Source organism: Budorcas taxicolor, chromosome 14 (assembly GCF_023091745.1).
Source record: "Budorcas taxicolor isolate Tak-1 chromosome 14, Takin1.1, whole genome shotgun sequence".
Lineage (NCBI taxonomy): Eukaryota > Metazoa > Chordata > Mammalia > Artiodactyla > Bovidae > Budorcas > Budorcas taxicolor.
Window position 1 is genome coordinate 80386803 of NC_068923.1, and position 17435 is coordinate 80404237.

A 17435-nucleotide genomic window follows, 5' to 3' on the forward strand; every position below is an offset into this window, starting at 1 on the left:
TCAACATGCACCCTCATGACTATCTAATTCTCTTAATCATAAAGCTTAATCAGAGTCGGGCTTACCTACGTTCGCCTCCTGCCCCACTGATGGTCTGTCTGATAACCGATGCGCCAACCTGACGTCCCTTCCCCCTACCCTCCTCTACCCCAAGAAGCAAAAACTGCTGCCATACCCTGCCTGCTATCTGCCATACGCAGTGGGTGCCACTCGGACTCTGCTTCCGAGCTGTAAAATCTTCTATCCAATAAACTGCTGATGGCTGCTGCTGTCTCGGGGCTCTTGCTTCAGTGTCACGGCTGGGCAGTTGCACAGCCTGCCAGGCACAGCCCAGCACCCTTCTGCTGCCTCTTCCTCTCCACTCCCACCAGCCATGTCCTCATTACTTCACATATGCATTCAGAGATCAGTGTCCTTACGGTGGCAAAGCACATCATCTATGCTCACCAAACTGATCTAAAACAGTATTCCCAAACTTTAACATAGCTCAGAATCACCTGGAGGGCTGTTTCAATCACATACCGCACCCCCAAGCATGTTTTAATTTAATGGATCTCAAGAGGAGCCTAACAATTTGCATATCAATAGTTCCTAGGTGAGGCTGATGAGGAGGAGAAGGGGAGGACAGAGGATGAGATGAGATGGTTGGATGGCATCACTGTCGCAATAGACATGAGTTTGAGTAAACTCTGGGAGTTGGTGATGGACAGAGAGGCCTGCCGTGCTGCAGTCCATGGGGTTGCAAAGAGTCGGACACAACTGAGCAACTGAACTGAGGTTGATGAGGTTCCAGGGACCACTCTTAGAGAAACAATGCTCCTAAACGTCACCTCCAACTCTAACACATTCAGTGATTTCCCATTTCTTCCACATTAAACTTAAAACTCCTTAACCTGGTACTTTGGATTCTTCCTAAAGCTGATATCTTCCTCTCACCTCAAAACATTTCTCTGATCTCGCATGAAGCCCTGTTCCAGTCCAGCTGGTCTACTTAAATATCACCCAGCGCATCAGGCACTCCCACTTTCCTGCCTTGATCATGTACAGAAAGTCTTTCCAGCTCCGATCACTTGCTCAAGCTCAGCCTTTTCACTGAGTACCCTAACCTCACATTCTCCATGGAGACAGACCCCATCAGACCTCTTGTTCAAGCTCAGCCTTTTCACTGAGTACCCCAAGCCCACCTTCTCCACGGAGCCAGCACCCATCAGACCTCTTGCTCAAGCTCAGCCTTTTCACTGAGTACCCTAACCCCACATTCTCCATGGAGCCAGCCCCCATCAGACCTCTTGCTCAAGCTCAGCCTTTTCACTGAGTACCCCAAGCCCACCTTCTCCACGGAGCCAGCCCCCATAAGACCTCTTCCTCAAGCTCAGCCTTTTCACTGAGTACCCCAAGCCCACATTCTCCATGGAGCCAGGCCCCATCAGACCTCTTGCTCAAGCTCAGCCTTTTCACTGAGTACCCCAACCCCACCTTCTCCATGGAGCCAGCCCCAATCAGACCTCTTGCTCAAGCTCAGCCTTTTCACTGAGTACCCCAAGCCCACCTTCTCCACAGAGCCAGCACCCATCAGACCTGTTGTTCAAGCTTAGCCTTTTCACTGAGTACCCCAAGCCCACCTTCTCCACAGAGCCAGCCCCCATCAGACTGCTGCTGCCTCTCCTAGACTTCTAGAGCGTTAACTCTCCAAGTTGCTGGTTGAATCCAAAGTGCATTGACTTCAGAGCCAGAGCCTCTCTGAGTATGACTCCTGGTTCTTTCATTAGCTGTGCAATTTGACTAGTTACATAGCCCTTCTGAACCTGTTTCTCCCTCCATAAAAGAACAATAATAATACCTATTTCCATAGGTTATATAAAGCATTAATCAAAACAAAATTTTTAAGCCTTCTAAGAAGTATAAACAAAGTATGCTTAATAAATGTCAATTTCTTATCTTGGTCCCTTCTCCCAATCACGCATTTAGCATGAAATATAAAATATATTACATTAATCATACGTATTGTAAGCTTACTTTCCTCTCTTTTAGCCAGATAGAAATTTCCAAGGAACCAAAAACATGTCTAATTCATCTGAGCAACCATAGTGCCTGACAAATTCTGAGTAACAGGTAAGCTTTCAATAAACATTTAGTAAAAAATATGATTAATTTGAGAAATAACGTAAGGCAAGTGGTTCCATAGAGCAGCTCTTCTCTGCAGAGCTGAAGTCTCTTACAATTACTTTTATCGTAAATGTCTTCCTATGACAAGGCAAACTGTACTTTACACACAGGAAAACTAAAACAGATCTAATGAGAATCCCTATTAGATAGTCCCCACTTGATACTTAATACTGAACAAGAGAAAAGTCATTACAAAAGCATCAATGAAGGACAAATCTTCTCTTTGAAGTCAATTTGAACACAAAAAACACTAATAATGGGAACACAGAGAAATAATGACAAAAAGCCCACAGATAATGCTGCAGCAAGTAATGGGCTGCCTTTTGAGGACCTCTTTCATGTAACCACGTGACTGTTGTACTTCCAAAACAGCTGACACATATTGCTAACTCTACTGACAGATGTTAAGTCACGATGTCCGTAAAACACATTGCCTGTCCTTTAGGAGATTCTCTAATTTTTAAATCAAGCAGAAACAAATGACAGCTTCTATTCTGTTCTCCAGAGTTACTGACTTCTACACTATTCCTAAACAGAATCCAGTATAACCCACTGGCATAGGGCTAAGGGTGACAGAAAAAAGATATAACCTGGCAAATTGGCATCTGGATATTTTCCTCCAAATACAGAGCAAAGTGCCCTAAAAGTTCAAGTTATTTTAAATTCACTATACAGAGGATACACAGTTTGATCAGAGAGCCCTAGGGATTGGGTCACCTGATTTGTTGTAAGAGCAATCTGCCATAACTGATCACATAAACTCAGACAAGTTGATTCCTCCAATAGTCATTTCCTGAGTGGCCACTATATATCAAATATTATACAAGATGATGGGGATACCAAGGTAAAGTGTTTAATCCATGTTATCCTGGAACTTACAGTCTAGTGTAGAGTCAGACAGTTGCAGAAGACTGTACAGTTGTTCACCAAACTCGTTTTCCTTTCATGGTGAGCATGAAAACAGACCAAATTTCCCGGCCTCCACATAACTCCGCATTGTGGACATAGAATGTGAGCAATGAGGTACGTCATACCCAGGCCTGACCACAGAAAGCCTCGCCTTTGATTATTGACTTTCTCTCTCCATCTCCTTATTTGCCAGTTGGATGCTAGGGACCCTGCCAAGGACTCTGATTTCTTAGAGGTGATGGAGCCACAAGATGGGAGCAAAAGGCCACCTGCTGAACACTCTCTTGGAACTATTATGTGAACAAGAAAGAAATTCCTATTGTGCTAAGTGGCTAATTTGTTTGTTACAACAACACTTGAAGTGAAAGTGAAAGTTGCTCAGTTGTGTCCGACTCTTTGCCATCCCGTGGACTGTACAGTCCATGGAATTCTCCGGGCCAGAATACTGGAGTGGGTGCCATTTCCCTTTTCCAGGGGATTTTTCCAATCCAGGGATCAAACCCAGGTCTCCTGCATTGCAGGTGGATTCTTTATCAGCTGAGCCACAAGGGAAGCCCAAGAATACTGGAGTGGGTAGTCTATCCCTTCTTCAGGGGGTCTTTCCAACCCAGGAAAGAACTGGGGTCTTCTGGATTGCAGGCAGATTCTTTACCATCTGAACTATCAGGGAAGCCTTACAACACTTGATCTACCATACCAAAGCATGAACTCAAACTACCTCCAAGGCAATATGATACAGAGTATGCATAGCCTGACATGGGATACCCAAAAGAGGCAGCTCACCTGAGCTGAAGCTGGATATTGGGAAGAGCTCCTCAGAAGAAGTGCTTAAAATGAATCTTGAAGGACACTGTGAGACAGTGAGAAAGGGAATAGAAGGTTGCAGGGGAGAAAGCATTTGCAAAGTCATGAAACTTTGAGGAAATGGGCTGCATTGGGGAAGTCTTAGTGATTCCTGACAATACGTATTTGCTAAAATGACAGACAAAGAGCAGAACCTAGGAGATGTAGTAGCTACTAGAAATGATGGATAGGGGAAGAGGAAAAAACGATCACGAACCATCTAACTTTAGAAGGCAGAAGAGATGGCACTGAGATAGAAAATGCAGGAGAAAAACATGAAAGAATGAGTTCAATTTTGAAAAAGAAAGAAATTGAGATAGCTATGGAACACCCAAAAGGTGAATCAGCAGGTACTTGGACATGCGGACCTAGAGTTCAGGCAGTGGTATGGACAGGAGAGGTGAGTTTGGAAAGGGCCATTGCACAGGTGCTGGCTGAAGCCAGAAGCAGGGTGGGATGGTTCGGGTAGAATACTCATAGCGAGAAGCCAGAGAAACAGGAAAGGAAAAAGGAAAGCGGGAAAGAGGGAAGGAGCAAGAAGAAGAATATGAGAAAGAAGTTACAGATGCTAGGGACTGAAAAAAAAAGCAGCAGTCCCACTGCTGGGCACACACTGAGGAAACCAGAAATGAAAGAGACACATGTACCCCAATGTTCATCGCAGCACTGTTTATAATAGCCAGGACATGGAAGCAACCTAGATATCCATCGCAGATGAATGAATAAGAAAGCTGTGGTACATATACACAATGGGGTATTACTCAGCCATTAAAAAGAATACATTTGAATCAGTTCTAATGAGGTGGATGAAACTGGAGCCTATTAGACAGAGTGAAGTAAGCCAGAAAGAAAAACACCAATACAGTATACTAACGCATATATATGGAATTTAGAAAGATGGTAACGATAACCCTGTATGCGAGACAGCAAGAGAGGTACAGATGTATGGAACAGTCTTTTGGACTCTGTGGGGTAGGGCGAGGGTGGGATGATTTGGGAGAATGGCATTGAAACATGTATAATATCATATACGAAACGAATTGCCAGTCCAGGTTTGATGCATGATACAGGATGATTGGGGCTGGTGCACCGGGACAACCCAGAGGGATGGTACAGGGAGGGAGGAGGGATGGGGGTTCAGGATGGGGAACACGTGTATACCTGTGGCGGATTCATGTTGATGTATGGCAAAACCAATACAATATTGTAAAGTAATTAACCTCCAATTAAAATAAATAAATTTACATTTTAAAAAAGCAGTCAATAGTAAGAAACGTTTCAGAGTGGTAAAATAAGAGGACAGCCTGAAAAATGTCCACTGTATTCAATTAGGCAGCTATTTGTGACCTTAGCAAGTTCCATTTCAGTATCAAGAAGAGCTAAGTTAAGATGGTCTGGAGAGCAAATGAGGGATAAAGAATTACAGACTGGAATACAGAATACTCTATATAAAAAAAACTGGTTTCTAAAAAACAATTAGCTCAAAGTGGGGAGACAGAGAGAGAGTTTGTTTCTCTTTGATTTTCACTTTTCAACACTTAAACATGTTAACATGCTGAATTCTCTGAACTTTTATTTCTCTGTAAAATGGGGATAATAAGGCATCTTCTTGGTCCATTGGATTGTTATCAGAACAAATAAGATGAAAGACAACATATGTGAAAGAGTCTAAAGTTCTACATAAACAACAATGTTATTTTGCATTTATAAATGTTGAAAATATAGAGTTAAAAAAGTTAAGGGCCATTGAAATATGGCTGGCCATAAAATTAATGAAAAATTATAATCAGTCTAGATCTAGAAATATTAAGCAAAATGCCTTTTGAATACACACTACATGTTGGCAACCCCAAATCTTAGAGACTAATGACACAGGCTAATTTTGCTGGACAAATTTCTTCTGGTGCATCTAGGTTACAGCCTGAGTTTCCAGATGTCTTCGTTGTAACAGGGGGAAAAAAAAAGAAAAAAAAGGCCAGTGAACCCGGGCAAATTGCTGTGCATTAAATCATCTGGAAATTTTTTAGTCTTATGAGTAGTAGTTTTCAAATAAATGTTTCTGGCATTTACCCAGTTTCGCAAAGCAACAGACTAGCCCCATAATTTAGGTCTCACGACCAGTGAAACCATGGTGAATGGCCACAAGCTGCTGAGTATGTTATTCTAAGGAGTAACTGAAGTATTCTGGGAAGTGAGCTGGCCATCTCAGGACTTCCCGCCTGGGAAGACTAACCATCTGAAACAATATGGCCCAATCAGTATTTCACTAGTCACCAAACTTTCAAGGACTCTACAAAGAGCATTATTTTAAGTACTATGACATCACTGTAACTAGGTTTTCTCTCTTAAAACTTGTAACAAGTGGTTTTAGCATGCCCCAACTTCCTCCCCTGGGAAGATATCTTATACCCTGTAAAAGAAAAATCTCCTTTTCCGCGCACTTTTGAACAACTCTGATTAGGCTCTGATGTCTCCTCAGTTATTTTCAAGGACATAGGGTGCTAATTGAGGTCAAGCAGCTGTGACTCCAGTGCCAAAGAACAATTGTGCAGAATACAGAAGCCTTCCTTTACAAAAGATACTAAGGATCTAGTCTTGAGACCCAAATAAACTCTGTTTGCAATTACTTTTGCATGTTTCTTTTACCTTAAACAGACCGAGCTACAAGACTAAAATGGTGTTTCTTTTATCCATGTTTCTCAAATATTTTATTCTTGATATATGACACTACCTTATGCAGCTATTAAATTGGCCCAATGTCTCCAGGTCAGTTTTTAGAACTTTTATCTACTACAATGCTAAATTTCCTCCTAGGGCTGAGGGTCAATAAAGTGCTTTGCAAATACCTCAATCAGAAATACAAAGAAAAAGACAAAGCTTCCATTGCCCTCAAAATAGACCTTTAGAGAAAACTGAGTATCTTTCATAAGTTTACCTCAATCTTAAAATAATTTTGTAAAAGTATTGTCGTTAATTATCACCAATTAATAGAGTAGAATCCTGAGGCCCTAGGAGATTTAAGAACACTCCAAGGTGGTATGAGATTAATAGGTATAAACTACTATGTATAAAATAAAGAAGGAACAAAAATATATTGTATAGCACAGGGAATTATAGGCATTATCTTGTAATAACTTACGGAGTGTGATCTGCAAAAACACTGACTCATTTTGCTGTACGTCTGAAACTAATACAATACTGTAAGTCAACTATACTTCAATTAAAAAAGAACATTCCCAAGGCCTCTTAGTTCTTTAGAAGCAGAACCAGGTCTATATCCAAGGTCCTCTGCTGCCTCAACGCTTTCCACTACACCATAGATGGCCCCCATCATGTTACCCACTTTATTTGTAGTTCACTTCTCTAGCAACAATGGACGGAGAAGGCAATGGCACCCCACTCCAGTACTCTTGCCTGGAAAAATCCCATGGACAGAGGAGCCTGGTAGGCTGCAGTCTGTGGGGTCACTAGGAGTCGGACATGACTGAGCAACTTCACTTTCACTTTTCACTTTCATGCATTGGAGAAGGAAATGGCAAACCACTCTAGTGTTCTTGCCTGGAGAATCCCAGGGATGGGGGAACCTGGTGGGCTGCTGTCTCTGGGGTAGCACAGAGTCAGACATGACTGAAGTGACTTAGCAGCAGCAGCAGCAGCAGCAACAATGGAAAAAAGCCTGGCTTCCTCTGAAGTCATTAGGAATCTTTAATGAAATGCAGACGTGAATTCAGTTCTCCCTCCAATAAAAATACATAAAACATACTGGTTATATAAGGAATGTTATGGGATCATCGTGGATGTAGAAAACTTTTTAAAGGAATGCACCAATGATGCTTGGAATCCTGAAAAGGCTAAGGAAGATACTACAAACAAATAACCAAATGTGTAATGGGGGAAAATTCCATGAACAATCAGTATTTTCATTTGACTAGTTTGTTTTTATTTTGTAAGGGCTTCTCTTTGATGGAAAACCCTGGTTTTTTAAAGCATTTCAAATGAACTTGATGACCAACCTGTAGATGGAGAAGGAAGCCACGGATCGAATGAGGGATGCCAAAGCCCCCACTTTGGCAGCTTCTACCGCCCCCTCCATGCGGTACTGCACTGCTGCGGAATAGTTGGTATAAGGTTGATTGTAAACGACGATCTTCCCTTCTGCGTCTGGCCCCCTTCTCTGCAGTTCATCGAAAGAGGTCACCACCAGAACTTCCGCAGTAATGCCTACAAATAAAAGTCATGCAAGATTAACGCCTGGTTTCCGATCAGCCAGGTTGAACTGGCACACAAAAGGTCACACATGCTCTATCCACTACATCTGGCAAACCGGTTTGCAAAGATCAAAGTTTCAGAGCCATTTGCTATGGGAGAAAGACTGTGGGGGTTAGCCAGTTTCCCAAGAAAGAGAAAAGGCGTTCAAAACATTTAATATACGACTCATTAGGTTTTTCAACTCGCTTGACCAGCTGCTATTAAATCACAAATTGCTTGCAAAGATGTCTTTTTTTTGTCTCTTTCCCACCCTAACAGGTCATGAGTTTCACAAAATGACACTAATTATTTATTTAAAAAACACATTTTAGAAAGCTTCCCTTGGGATTAATGAAACACATATTTATCTTTTCATAAAACTATTTTGATATGTGGCTAAACAACATTCATTGACGTCATACAAAGGATGGCAGTTTATAAAAAAAATATTCTTAGGAACCAATGATTTTTCATACTTCCAATTTTTAACAAATAGTTAATGTAACTTCTCCCAAGAGCCACAAAAAGTCAGCTTGTTTTCTTTCCTTCTTTGTACTGAATCTTTTTAAAGAATGTGAAAACTGCCCATGTCTCGATTTATAGGACTTGTTCATTACCAAACATATCACTATTCTTCACCTAAAAATTCTGAAGATGCTATGTAACTATTCTATAGTCCTCTTGTCTCATTCAGAAAGATGTGACATCTTTTTTCACACCACGAGTCTTGCCCAGATCTTCCTGATTAGGACAGGTTTCACAGCTTCTGAGAAGTCATTCAAAAACTGCCAGACCACTGAGGATTCAATTTGATGGAGTAGTTACAGTGACAAGAAAAAAAATATTTAGCAACAAAGGCCAGATGCAGTAGCTAAATATAACTATCTAAAGTAAAGAGGCAGGCGCCTACTGTTTTATAGCTTTAGCCAGGCAGTCATGAAATATGGCAGTAAAAACCCAAGTATCAACATGGATTTGGCATATTTCTTTAATCTTGCAAACTAGAGAATCAAGTTCTTCTGGAAGCTTAACATGTCATTAAAATAGTAACTGTTACTTGGAAAATCCTTTTTAAATACACTGCAGGTATGAGAGAATTCTTGCTTTCAACACGGGCCCCACCACAATGGACCCTTTGAGCTGGCTGCTCTCTGCTTCTGGTTCCACCATCCAGACTGAATCTGTACCATCACTTTAAAGTGACTGACTACAGATCTATAAGTATGTCTCCACCAACATTCAGAACTCAGAACTTAATTCATAATCTAAGGAAAGCAATGTACAATTATGAAGTGTAAGGAAGCCACTAGCTTTTTCACATGATAATTATGTGTAAGAATACAAATAAAGGCTTGGCTAGACGGAGTTTGAGATTCATAACTTTTTGAAACCTGGAATTACCTTGAAATTTGACTGGCGTTATTGTTGGCATGTCACAGGAATTTTGTTGATGCTTTTCAGATGTTTCTAATGAATAACAGATTCAATGGTCCACCCAAGGGGTGTCCCAGCAATGGGGTAATTTTGGTATCTGGATTGGAGCCACTAGAAATGAAGCCAAGTTTCTATAAATTTTCATTGGCCACTGCAAAATTAAAATCATACAAGGGGAGTACTTCACTAGGGTCTATGGTTCAAGTTCTTTTAACAAATGTGAGCAACAGAGTCCTAATGAGCCAAAACCTAACCTAGACATCAGTTGCCAGTGCAGAACACTAGAAGCAGCTATAGGTCAAAACCTGTCACCAAGACCTTGCAAGAAGTCTTCAAATTAACCCGCTTTCCCGAAAGCTTAGGGTCATCTCCGATTCCTCTGTCTCCTTTATCCTCCAGGTCCCATCAGTCCTCAGATGCTGAGACTCTGACTCCTTAAGTATTACCTGAAAGCAGGGCCTCTGCTCTGCCACATTACGCCTCTCACATCACTCTGGTGCCCTTCTGTTTCGACCATGAGTTCCTCCTCCTTCACCTCGCCACCGCTAGTGTCCCAGCCTCCAGCCCAGCTCCCTCAAATTTAACTTCCAGAGAGCCGCCAGGGTGAAGGACTCGGACTGCGGAAAAGTCAGAGCAGCCTGTGCCACCATCTCCCTGGCCCCTGCCCCCTGCCCCCTCTGCCCATTACCTATCACTCCAAAGGAACCGTCAAAGCCTGTCTGTCTGTATAGACATGGGCTCCCTTTTATTTTAAAGTAGGTCAATACTAAAGTTAAAAGTTTCCACTCTCACCACAGCAGTTCATTTCTCAGTGTCTTTGTTCACACTACGGTAGATATGTCTTGTTGACCCCATGCTCCCAACTTTGTCACGTGACTAACACCTATTTATCCCTCAGATGCTGTTTAAGAATCACTCCCTCAAACTGTACATAATAATCTGCAACAACCTGTATCAGGAAAGAATCTAAGAAAGAGTAGATATGTGAATATGTATGACTGATTCACTTTACTGTACACATGAGAGGGAGCCCGTGTCTATATAGACAGACAGGCTTTGAAACTAGCGCAACCTTGTAAACCAGCTATTCAGTTCAGTTCAGCTCAGTTGCTCAGTCGTGTCCAACTCTGCAACCCCATGGACTGCAGCACGCCAGGCCTCTGTCCATCACCAACTGCCGGAGATTACTCAAACTCATGTCCATTGAGTCGGTGACGCCATCCAGCCATCTCATCCTCTGTCAACTATACTCCAATAAAAATAAAATTTAAATAAAACATAGAAAAAAAAAAGAATCATCACTTTAGGGAGCATTCTCGAGGCCTCTGGCTTCTTTGTGTCACCCCCTCCCCCTACCTTCAGGAAGGCTGGCTAGTGAGAGAGCCACTCAACTCTTGACTTTCAGTCTCCTGGGCATACCCAGGCACTAGACAATGTTGTTGTTTAGTCGCTCAGTCATGCCTGACTCTTCACAACCCTGTGGACCGTAGCCCTCCAGGCTCCTCTGTCCATGGGATTTCCCTGGCAAGAATACTGGAGTGGGTTGCCATTTCCTTCTCCAGGGGATCTTCTCAGCTCAGGGATCAAACCCAGGGCTCCTTCATTATCAGGCAGATTTTTTTACCACTGAGCCACCAGGAATGCCTAAGAGACAATGAAACTTTGCTTATTTATGATTGACAATACCACCGAAACCAGGAACTCTTCAGGGTCTGGGGCTGTGTTTACCTTGGTTTGTATCTCCTGGGCCTAACATAGTGCTCAGCGTGTGTGTAGGCAGCCAGTCAATAAGCTTCCCTCAAATGGCACTGCTCCAAATAAGGGGCCATTGACTGGATCTGAAGCATTTCCATAGAAGCACAATTTTATCTTTAAAGTTTGAGAGCACTTCTCCCACAATAACTCAGCAGTCTGACTCTCTGACCACCCAGAGCACAGCTGCACAACAATAACCAAGCGAAAAAGGCCTTGAGGCAGTCAGAACAGAAATATAAACCCCAAGTATAAAAACTCAGGCACTTGAACATAAGGAAGCTCTTTTGCTCTTAAAGCCTAGTTACCCTTATTTATATAAAATTCTAAATCTAGTGCTTAAACCTATGAACTATGGGAAACAATGTATCAAAAAGAAGAGATAGGTTTGGAAGCTGATAGCAGTACCACAGGGGGAAAAAAAGCAATGTCAGAGACAGGAACATGAAACATAACAAATATGCACTTACTGACATTTTTGCAGTATCAGAAATGTTCTGTGTCTGGGCTAACGGTGGCTATTAGACATGTGGCTACAGCACGTTATTTATGCGCTTACTTGGCTGCACCAGGTCTTGGTTGTGGCAGGAGTTTTGGTCTACATTTTGGCAGGCAGGCTCTTAAATGCAGCAGAGGACCTCTTAGCTGGGGCATGTGGGATCTAGTTCCCCGACCAGGGATCAAACCCAGGCCCTCTGCATTGGGATTGCAGAGTCTTAGCCACTGGACTACCAGCGGGGTCCCCCAAACACTTTAAATGTGACTAATGTGACTCAGAAACTGAATTTTTAACGCCATTTCTTTTAATCAACTTATACTCAAATTTAGATAGCTACATGTAAATAGTGGCTACTGTGTAGAATGGCACAGGAGCAGGAACAGACATGGCCATCACGGCAGGGCCTCCTAGAGCAGCCTGTATTCAGTACCCACTGTTTGGGAAGTCAGGGTGTGTACAAAAATACTTAAGTAAGATTTTTGCTCAAAATGAATACAATAAAACCAGGCCATCTGGAAAACCTCACTCTTCCATATTAGTTGCGTTTTGACACGTTACACAAAGGAAATCCTTCTGCTTTCCTACAAATCAGCAGGCTGCTACTCTTTTCTCTCCTCTCTGCTCCTTTCTTTTCATGCCCTCGTTCTTAAAACTAGTATATGAAAACCTCAAACATAAAACCATTATCAGGTGTCCTGAACTCCTTATTAATAATTGTAACCCACTCCCAACCCCCATCTCTCTTTTCTAGCTTAATTTTTCAATAGCAGTTGTCAGCTTCCAGCTGCTTCTACTACAGTAATGTAAGCTCCATGGGGTGGGAGTGCGGGGGTTAGGGTAGAAATTCTTGTCTGCCTTATTCATTAATATTATCAAAATGCCTTAAGTGGTACCTGACAGGTAATATGTGAAATTTACTCATACACACTCATAGACACAAATGCACACATGTACACATGCATATACAGAATGAAATAAAGAGAAACCAAATAATAAAAGTGTAATAATACCCCATCCATGATCACTCCCTTAAAATGCATACTTCCAAGGAACTTATATATTTCTGTAAGTGAGTATAATTGATAAAATCATAATAGTGATATTTGAGTTTAAACCAGTGTTCATAGCAACTCTGCAAAGTAGTCATTAGGAACACGGAAGTGCATAGAAATAAATTTACACAACTACGAGGTGCTGAAACTAAAACTTGAATTATCGGTCATCTGAATCCATGGGTCATGCTCTTCCTATTAACATCATTGCTATCTTCTTTTGAAATGTAAAACATATCAAGAGAAAAGCTCTGGATTTTCATCTGAAGAGGAATAAGAAACAGAAGTAAGTATATAAAAAGCTGCCTTAAGTTATCCTTTATTTTTCCTTCATCTTGTTCATACATCAGAGCACTGTTATCACACTAGGTACCAATCTTCTCACGGGGGAGTTGTGAGGGATGTTTTACTCTAGGACAAGAGCCATCAAACTCTTAGAGTGATGAAAAGAATGGTGGTAGTTAATTCTGAAGGAAATGTAAGACTGAAGGTAAAAGTATTCATATTATAAAGTGATTCTCTTAGCTAAAGCTGATTATATTATAAAACTAGTATAAAAAGCCTCAGGTTCCCTTCTATTCTCCACTTCTAGTTCTCCATTTCTCATTTTCAAAATTGATTCACTTATTTTTTTAAACGCCTCATCCTGTGCATAGCTAGTGCTGCAGTTTTCTTGCAGAGACGACAGACGCTGACTGCTGTGGTGCTGGCTGGGATCATTTATTCTATGGAAAATTTGATACAGAGACATAAATCTCAGTCTCTTCTGCCCTGATTCCTCCCAAGAACAGTTAAGAGTAGGAAGATAGTGACGTGAGAATTTCATAATGTTTTCTATTATTAAAAGGAAAAGATTACAGACAGAAAAACATGTCTCTGGGGCTCAATTCAAAGTGGGAAATCTCAGGAAATGGATTCTGATTTCAAAAGACTTAACCCCAAATAAGAATTACTCCAGCCCCATCTAAAAGAAAGCCTAGTGTCTCACTCTTCACCACGTAATCTTATACCAAGTGTGCTATACAAGGCTACTAGGTCCAGTGGAATGGTTGGTTTTCCTGAATTCAATTACAGAAAAAAAGGATAAGAGCTGTTCTTGGAAATCTGATGTTTTGGCCTGAAGTGGTAAGGAAATTGCAAACTCATGACAAGGCAAATAAAAAGAACTTCAGAACAGTCCTTTCTGAGCATCCATCTTTTGGGGGAGAAGATGATAATGATTACGCACCAACCTTTTCATGGAAGAACAAGCATTAAAGATTCAAAGTTATTGAAAAAATTTATAGCCCTCCTACTGGGTGGGATTTGTGTTGAGCATTGGGGATAATAGGAACTTTAAGTTCCATTTCTGTCCTCAAAAGGTGTATAATCTGGGGAAGAAAAATAGGTAAATAATAACTTTAAAAAGCACAGGATGTCACAAGTGCTGAAAGTACAGAGTAAAATTTCATGAAAAAAGTAACATAAATCCATATCAATTCTGATAGGGGGAAATCTTGCAAGTGTCCCAATAAGATAAAACTTTAAGTGGGACTTAAAAGATTTCAGTAGGCTGAAAATAAAGAAAAGGGCATTCCCAGGTAAAGAACAAAGAAGGGAACCCCAAAATAGGTGAAACATCTATTCAAATTCAGTGAATAGACTTTCTGCCAGGTCCCAAAAAACAGATAGTGGGACACTCTAAAATCTTCTAATTGTTAACCAAGATATTTATGGACCCCTATCATTCTTTGAATTCTAAGAAGACAAGTAGAAGAGTCTCCTTGAAATAATTTTCAGGAAAATATGGTTAAACTAAGCTATTATCTTATGAAAAAGTTGGCTTAAAGCTCAATATTCAGAACACTAAGATCACGGCATCCGGTCCCATCACTTCATGGCAAACAGATGGGGAAACAGTGGAAACAGTGGCAGACTTTATTTTTAGGGGTTCCAAAATCACTACAGATGGTGACTGCAGTAGTGAAATTAAAAGACATTTACTCCTTGGAAGGAAAGTTACGACCAACCTAGACAGCATATTAAAAGGCAGAGACATTACTTTGCCAACAAAGGTCCGTCTAGTCAAAGCTATGGCTTTTCCAGGAGTCATGTATGGATGCGAGAGTTGGACTATAGGTAAAGCTGAGCACGAAAGAATTGATGTTTTTGAACTGTTGTGTTGGAGAAGACTCTTGAGAGTCCCTTGGACTGCAAGGAGATCCAACCAGGCCATCCTAAATGAAATCAGTCCTGAATATTCATTGTAAGGACTGATGCTGAAGCTGAAACTCCAATACTTTGGCCAACTGATGCGAAGAACTGACTCACTGGAACTGACTCACTGATGCTCAGAAAGATTGAAGGTGGGAGGAGAAGGGACGACAGAGGATGAGACGGTTGGATGGCATCACCAACTCAATGGACATGAGTTTGAGTAAACTCCGGGAGTTGGTGATAGACAGGGAGGTCTGGCGTGCTGCAGTCCATGGGGTCGCAAAGAGTTGGACATGACTGAGTGACTGAACTGAACTGAAGCTATTATCTGAGTGAAAGTTAGAAGAGCAAGAGGCAAAACACTGCTCCAGTAACAGAATCGCCCTATCCACACTGGCCTCCGAGAGCCGGCTCCAATCAAACCTTGTCTGTCCGCCTTGCAAGTGAGCCCAGACCTGACTTCATCACAATCCAAGGACACAATAAATTCTCACCATTTCATTTGTTCAACATCACAGCATGCCACAAGCTGTCTTTCCACACTAACACTTGAGGATGGGCCACAAGCAAAGTAGCTGGTCTACCTTGACCTCTAAAATACAGAGTTTGCACGTTTTGTCTTTTGCTGGAGAGGTACCTACCCCAGGACCACTATTTTTAATCAACATGTAATGTAGGCCACTCAGGTTGTCCAGAGACCCAACTCAGCAACACCCTTAGCCACAGCATACAGCACAGACCAGTCCTTAGCAATCTGATCACTTAGAATCCAAACTGCTTCCACAGCAGGCAAGGCAGTCACACAATTAGGCACCTTGATCAACCTTAGTGATTATCAAAGGGAGCATTCATAGCTTAGAACATGCGGTGCACTGTGTTTGAAACACAGTTGCTTTGAAACATGGTTGGTTTGAAACATGTCTGAAATGGTAGCCTTCTCCCCAGCCGCTGGTATTTCCTTGTAAAGGGGATGGGTGTGGGTGAGCGAGGGCTTTCGCCAAAACCAGTTATCTAATACGTCTGGTAAAGTGAGCAGCTGCAAGATACTGTGCACCTTGGTCAGCTTCCAGTGGTATGTAAGGAATAAAATCCACAGGCCTCAGTAATAGTGGAGATAGAGAGGTGAGTTTCTATAGACTAAAACAGGATTCATCTTAGCTTTGCTGAGAAGGTGTGTTGTTAGTTGCTCAGTCGTGTCTGACTCTTTGTGACCCCATAGTCCGCCTGGCTCCTCTGTCCATAGTATTTCCCAGGCAAGAATACTGGAGTGGGTTGCCATTTCCTTCTCCAGGGAAACTTCACGAGATCAAACCCAGGTCTTCTGCACTGCAAACACATTCTCTACCATCTGAGCCACCAGGGAAGTCCTTGCAATCCCAGGAATGAGTGTTGAGGGACTACGGGACATTGGCAGGGAGGCTGGGGTGAGGTGGAAGGGAGCAGAGTACTGTGATTCCAGTATGGACATGAAACAACAGACTGGTTCCAAATAGGAAAAGGAGTATGTCAAGGCTGTATATTGTCACCCTGCTTATTTAACTTATATGCAGAGTTATCATGAGAAATGCTGGGCTGGAAGAAGCACAAGCTGGAATCAAGATTGCCAGGAGAAATATCAACAACCTCAGATATGCAGATGACACCACCCTTACGGCAGAAAGTGAAGAGGAACTAAAAAGCCTATTGATGAAAGTGAAAAAGGAGAGTGAAAAAGTTGGCTTAAAGCTTAACATTCAGAAAACGAAGATCGTGGCATCCGGTCCCATTACTTCATGGGAGATAGATGGGGAAACATTGGAAACAATGTTAGACTTTATTTTTGGGGGCTCCAAAATCACTGCAGATGGTGACTGCAGCCATGAAATTAAAAGACACTTACTCCTTGGAAGAAAAGTTATGACCAACCTAGATAGTATATTCAAAAGCAGAGACATTACTTTGCTGACTAAGGTCCGTCTAGTCAAGGCTATGGTTTTTCCTGTGGTCATGTATGGATGTGAGAGTCGGACTGTGAAGAAGGCTGAGTGCTGAAGAATTGATGCTTTTGAACTGTGGTGTTGGAGAAGACTCTTGAGAGTCCCTGGGACTGCAAGGAGATCCAACCCGTCCATTCTGAAGGAGATCAGCCCTGGGATTTCTTTGGAAGGAATGATGCTAAAGCTGAAACTCCAGTACTTTGGCCACCTCATGCGAAAAGTTGACTCATTAGAAAAGACTCTGATGCTGGGAGGGATTGGGGGCAGGAGGAGAAGGGGACGACAGAGGATGAGATGGCTGGATGGCATCACTGACTTGATGGACGTGAGTGTGAGTGAACTCTGGGAGCTGGTGATGGA

General features: G+C 42.0%; 1 protein-coding gene across 1 annotated transcript in view; it reads right to left on the reverse strand.

Annotated features, from left to right (window-relative positions):
• CPQ (carboxypeptidase Q) overlaps positions 1–17435 on the reverse strand; it is a 565709-nt gene that overhangs the window by 363496 nt on the left and 184778 nt on the right. The window contains exon 3 of the mRNA XM_052651954.1: positions 7932–8139. Within this exon, the coding sequence (XP_052507914.1) occupies positions 7932–8139 (208 nt within the window). The remainder of the gene's footprint in view (positions 1–7931; positions 8140–17435) is intronic.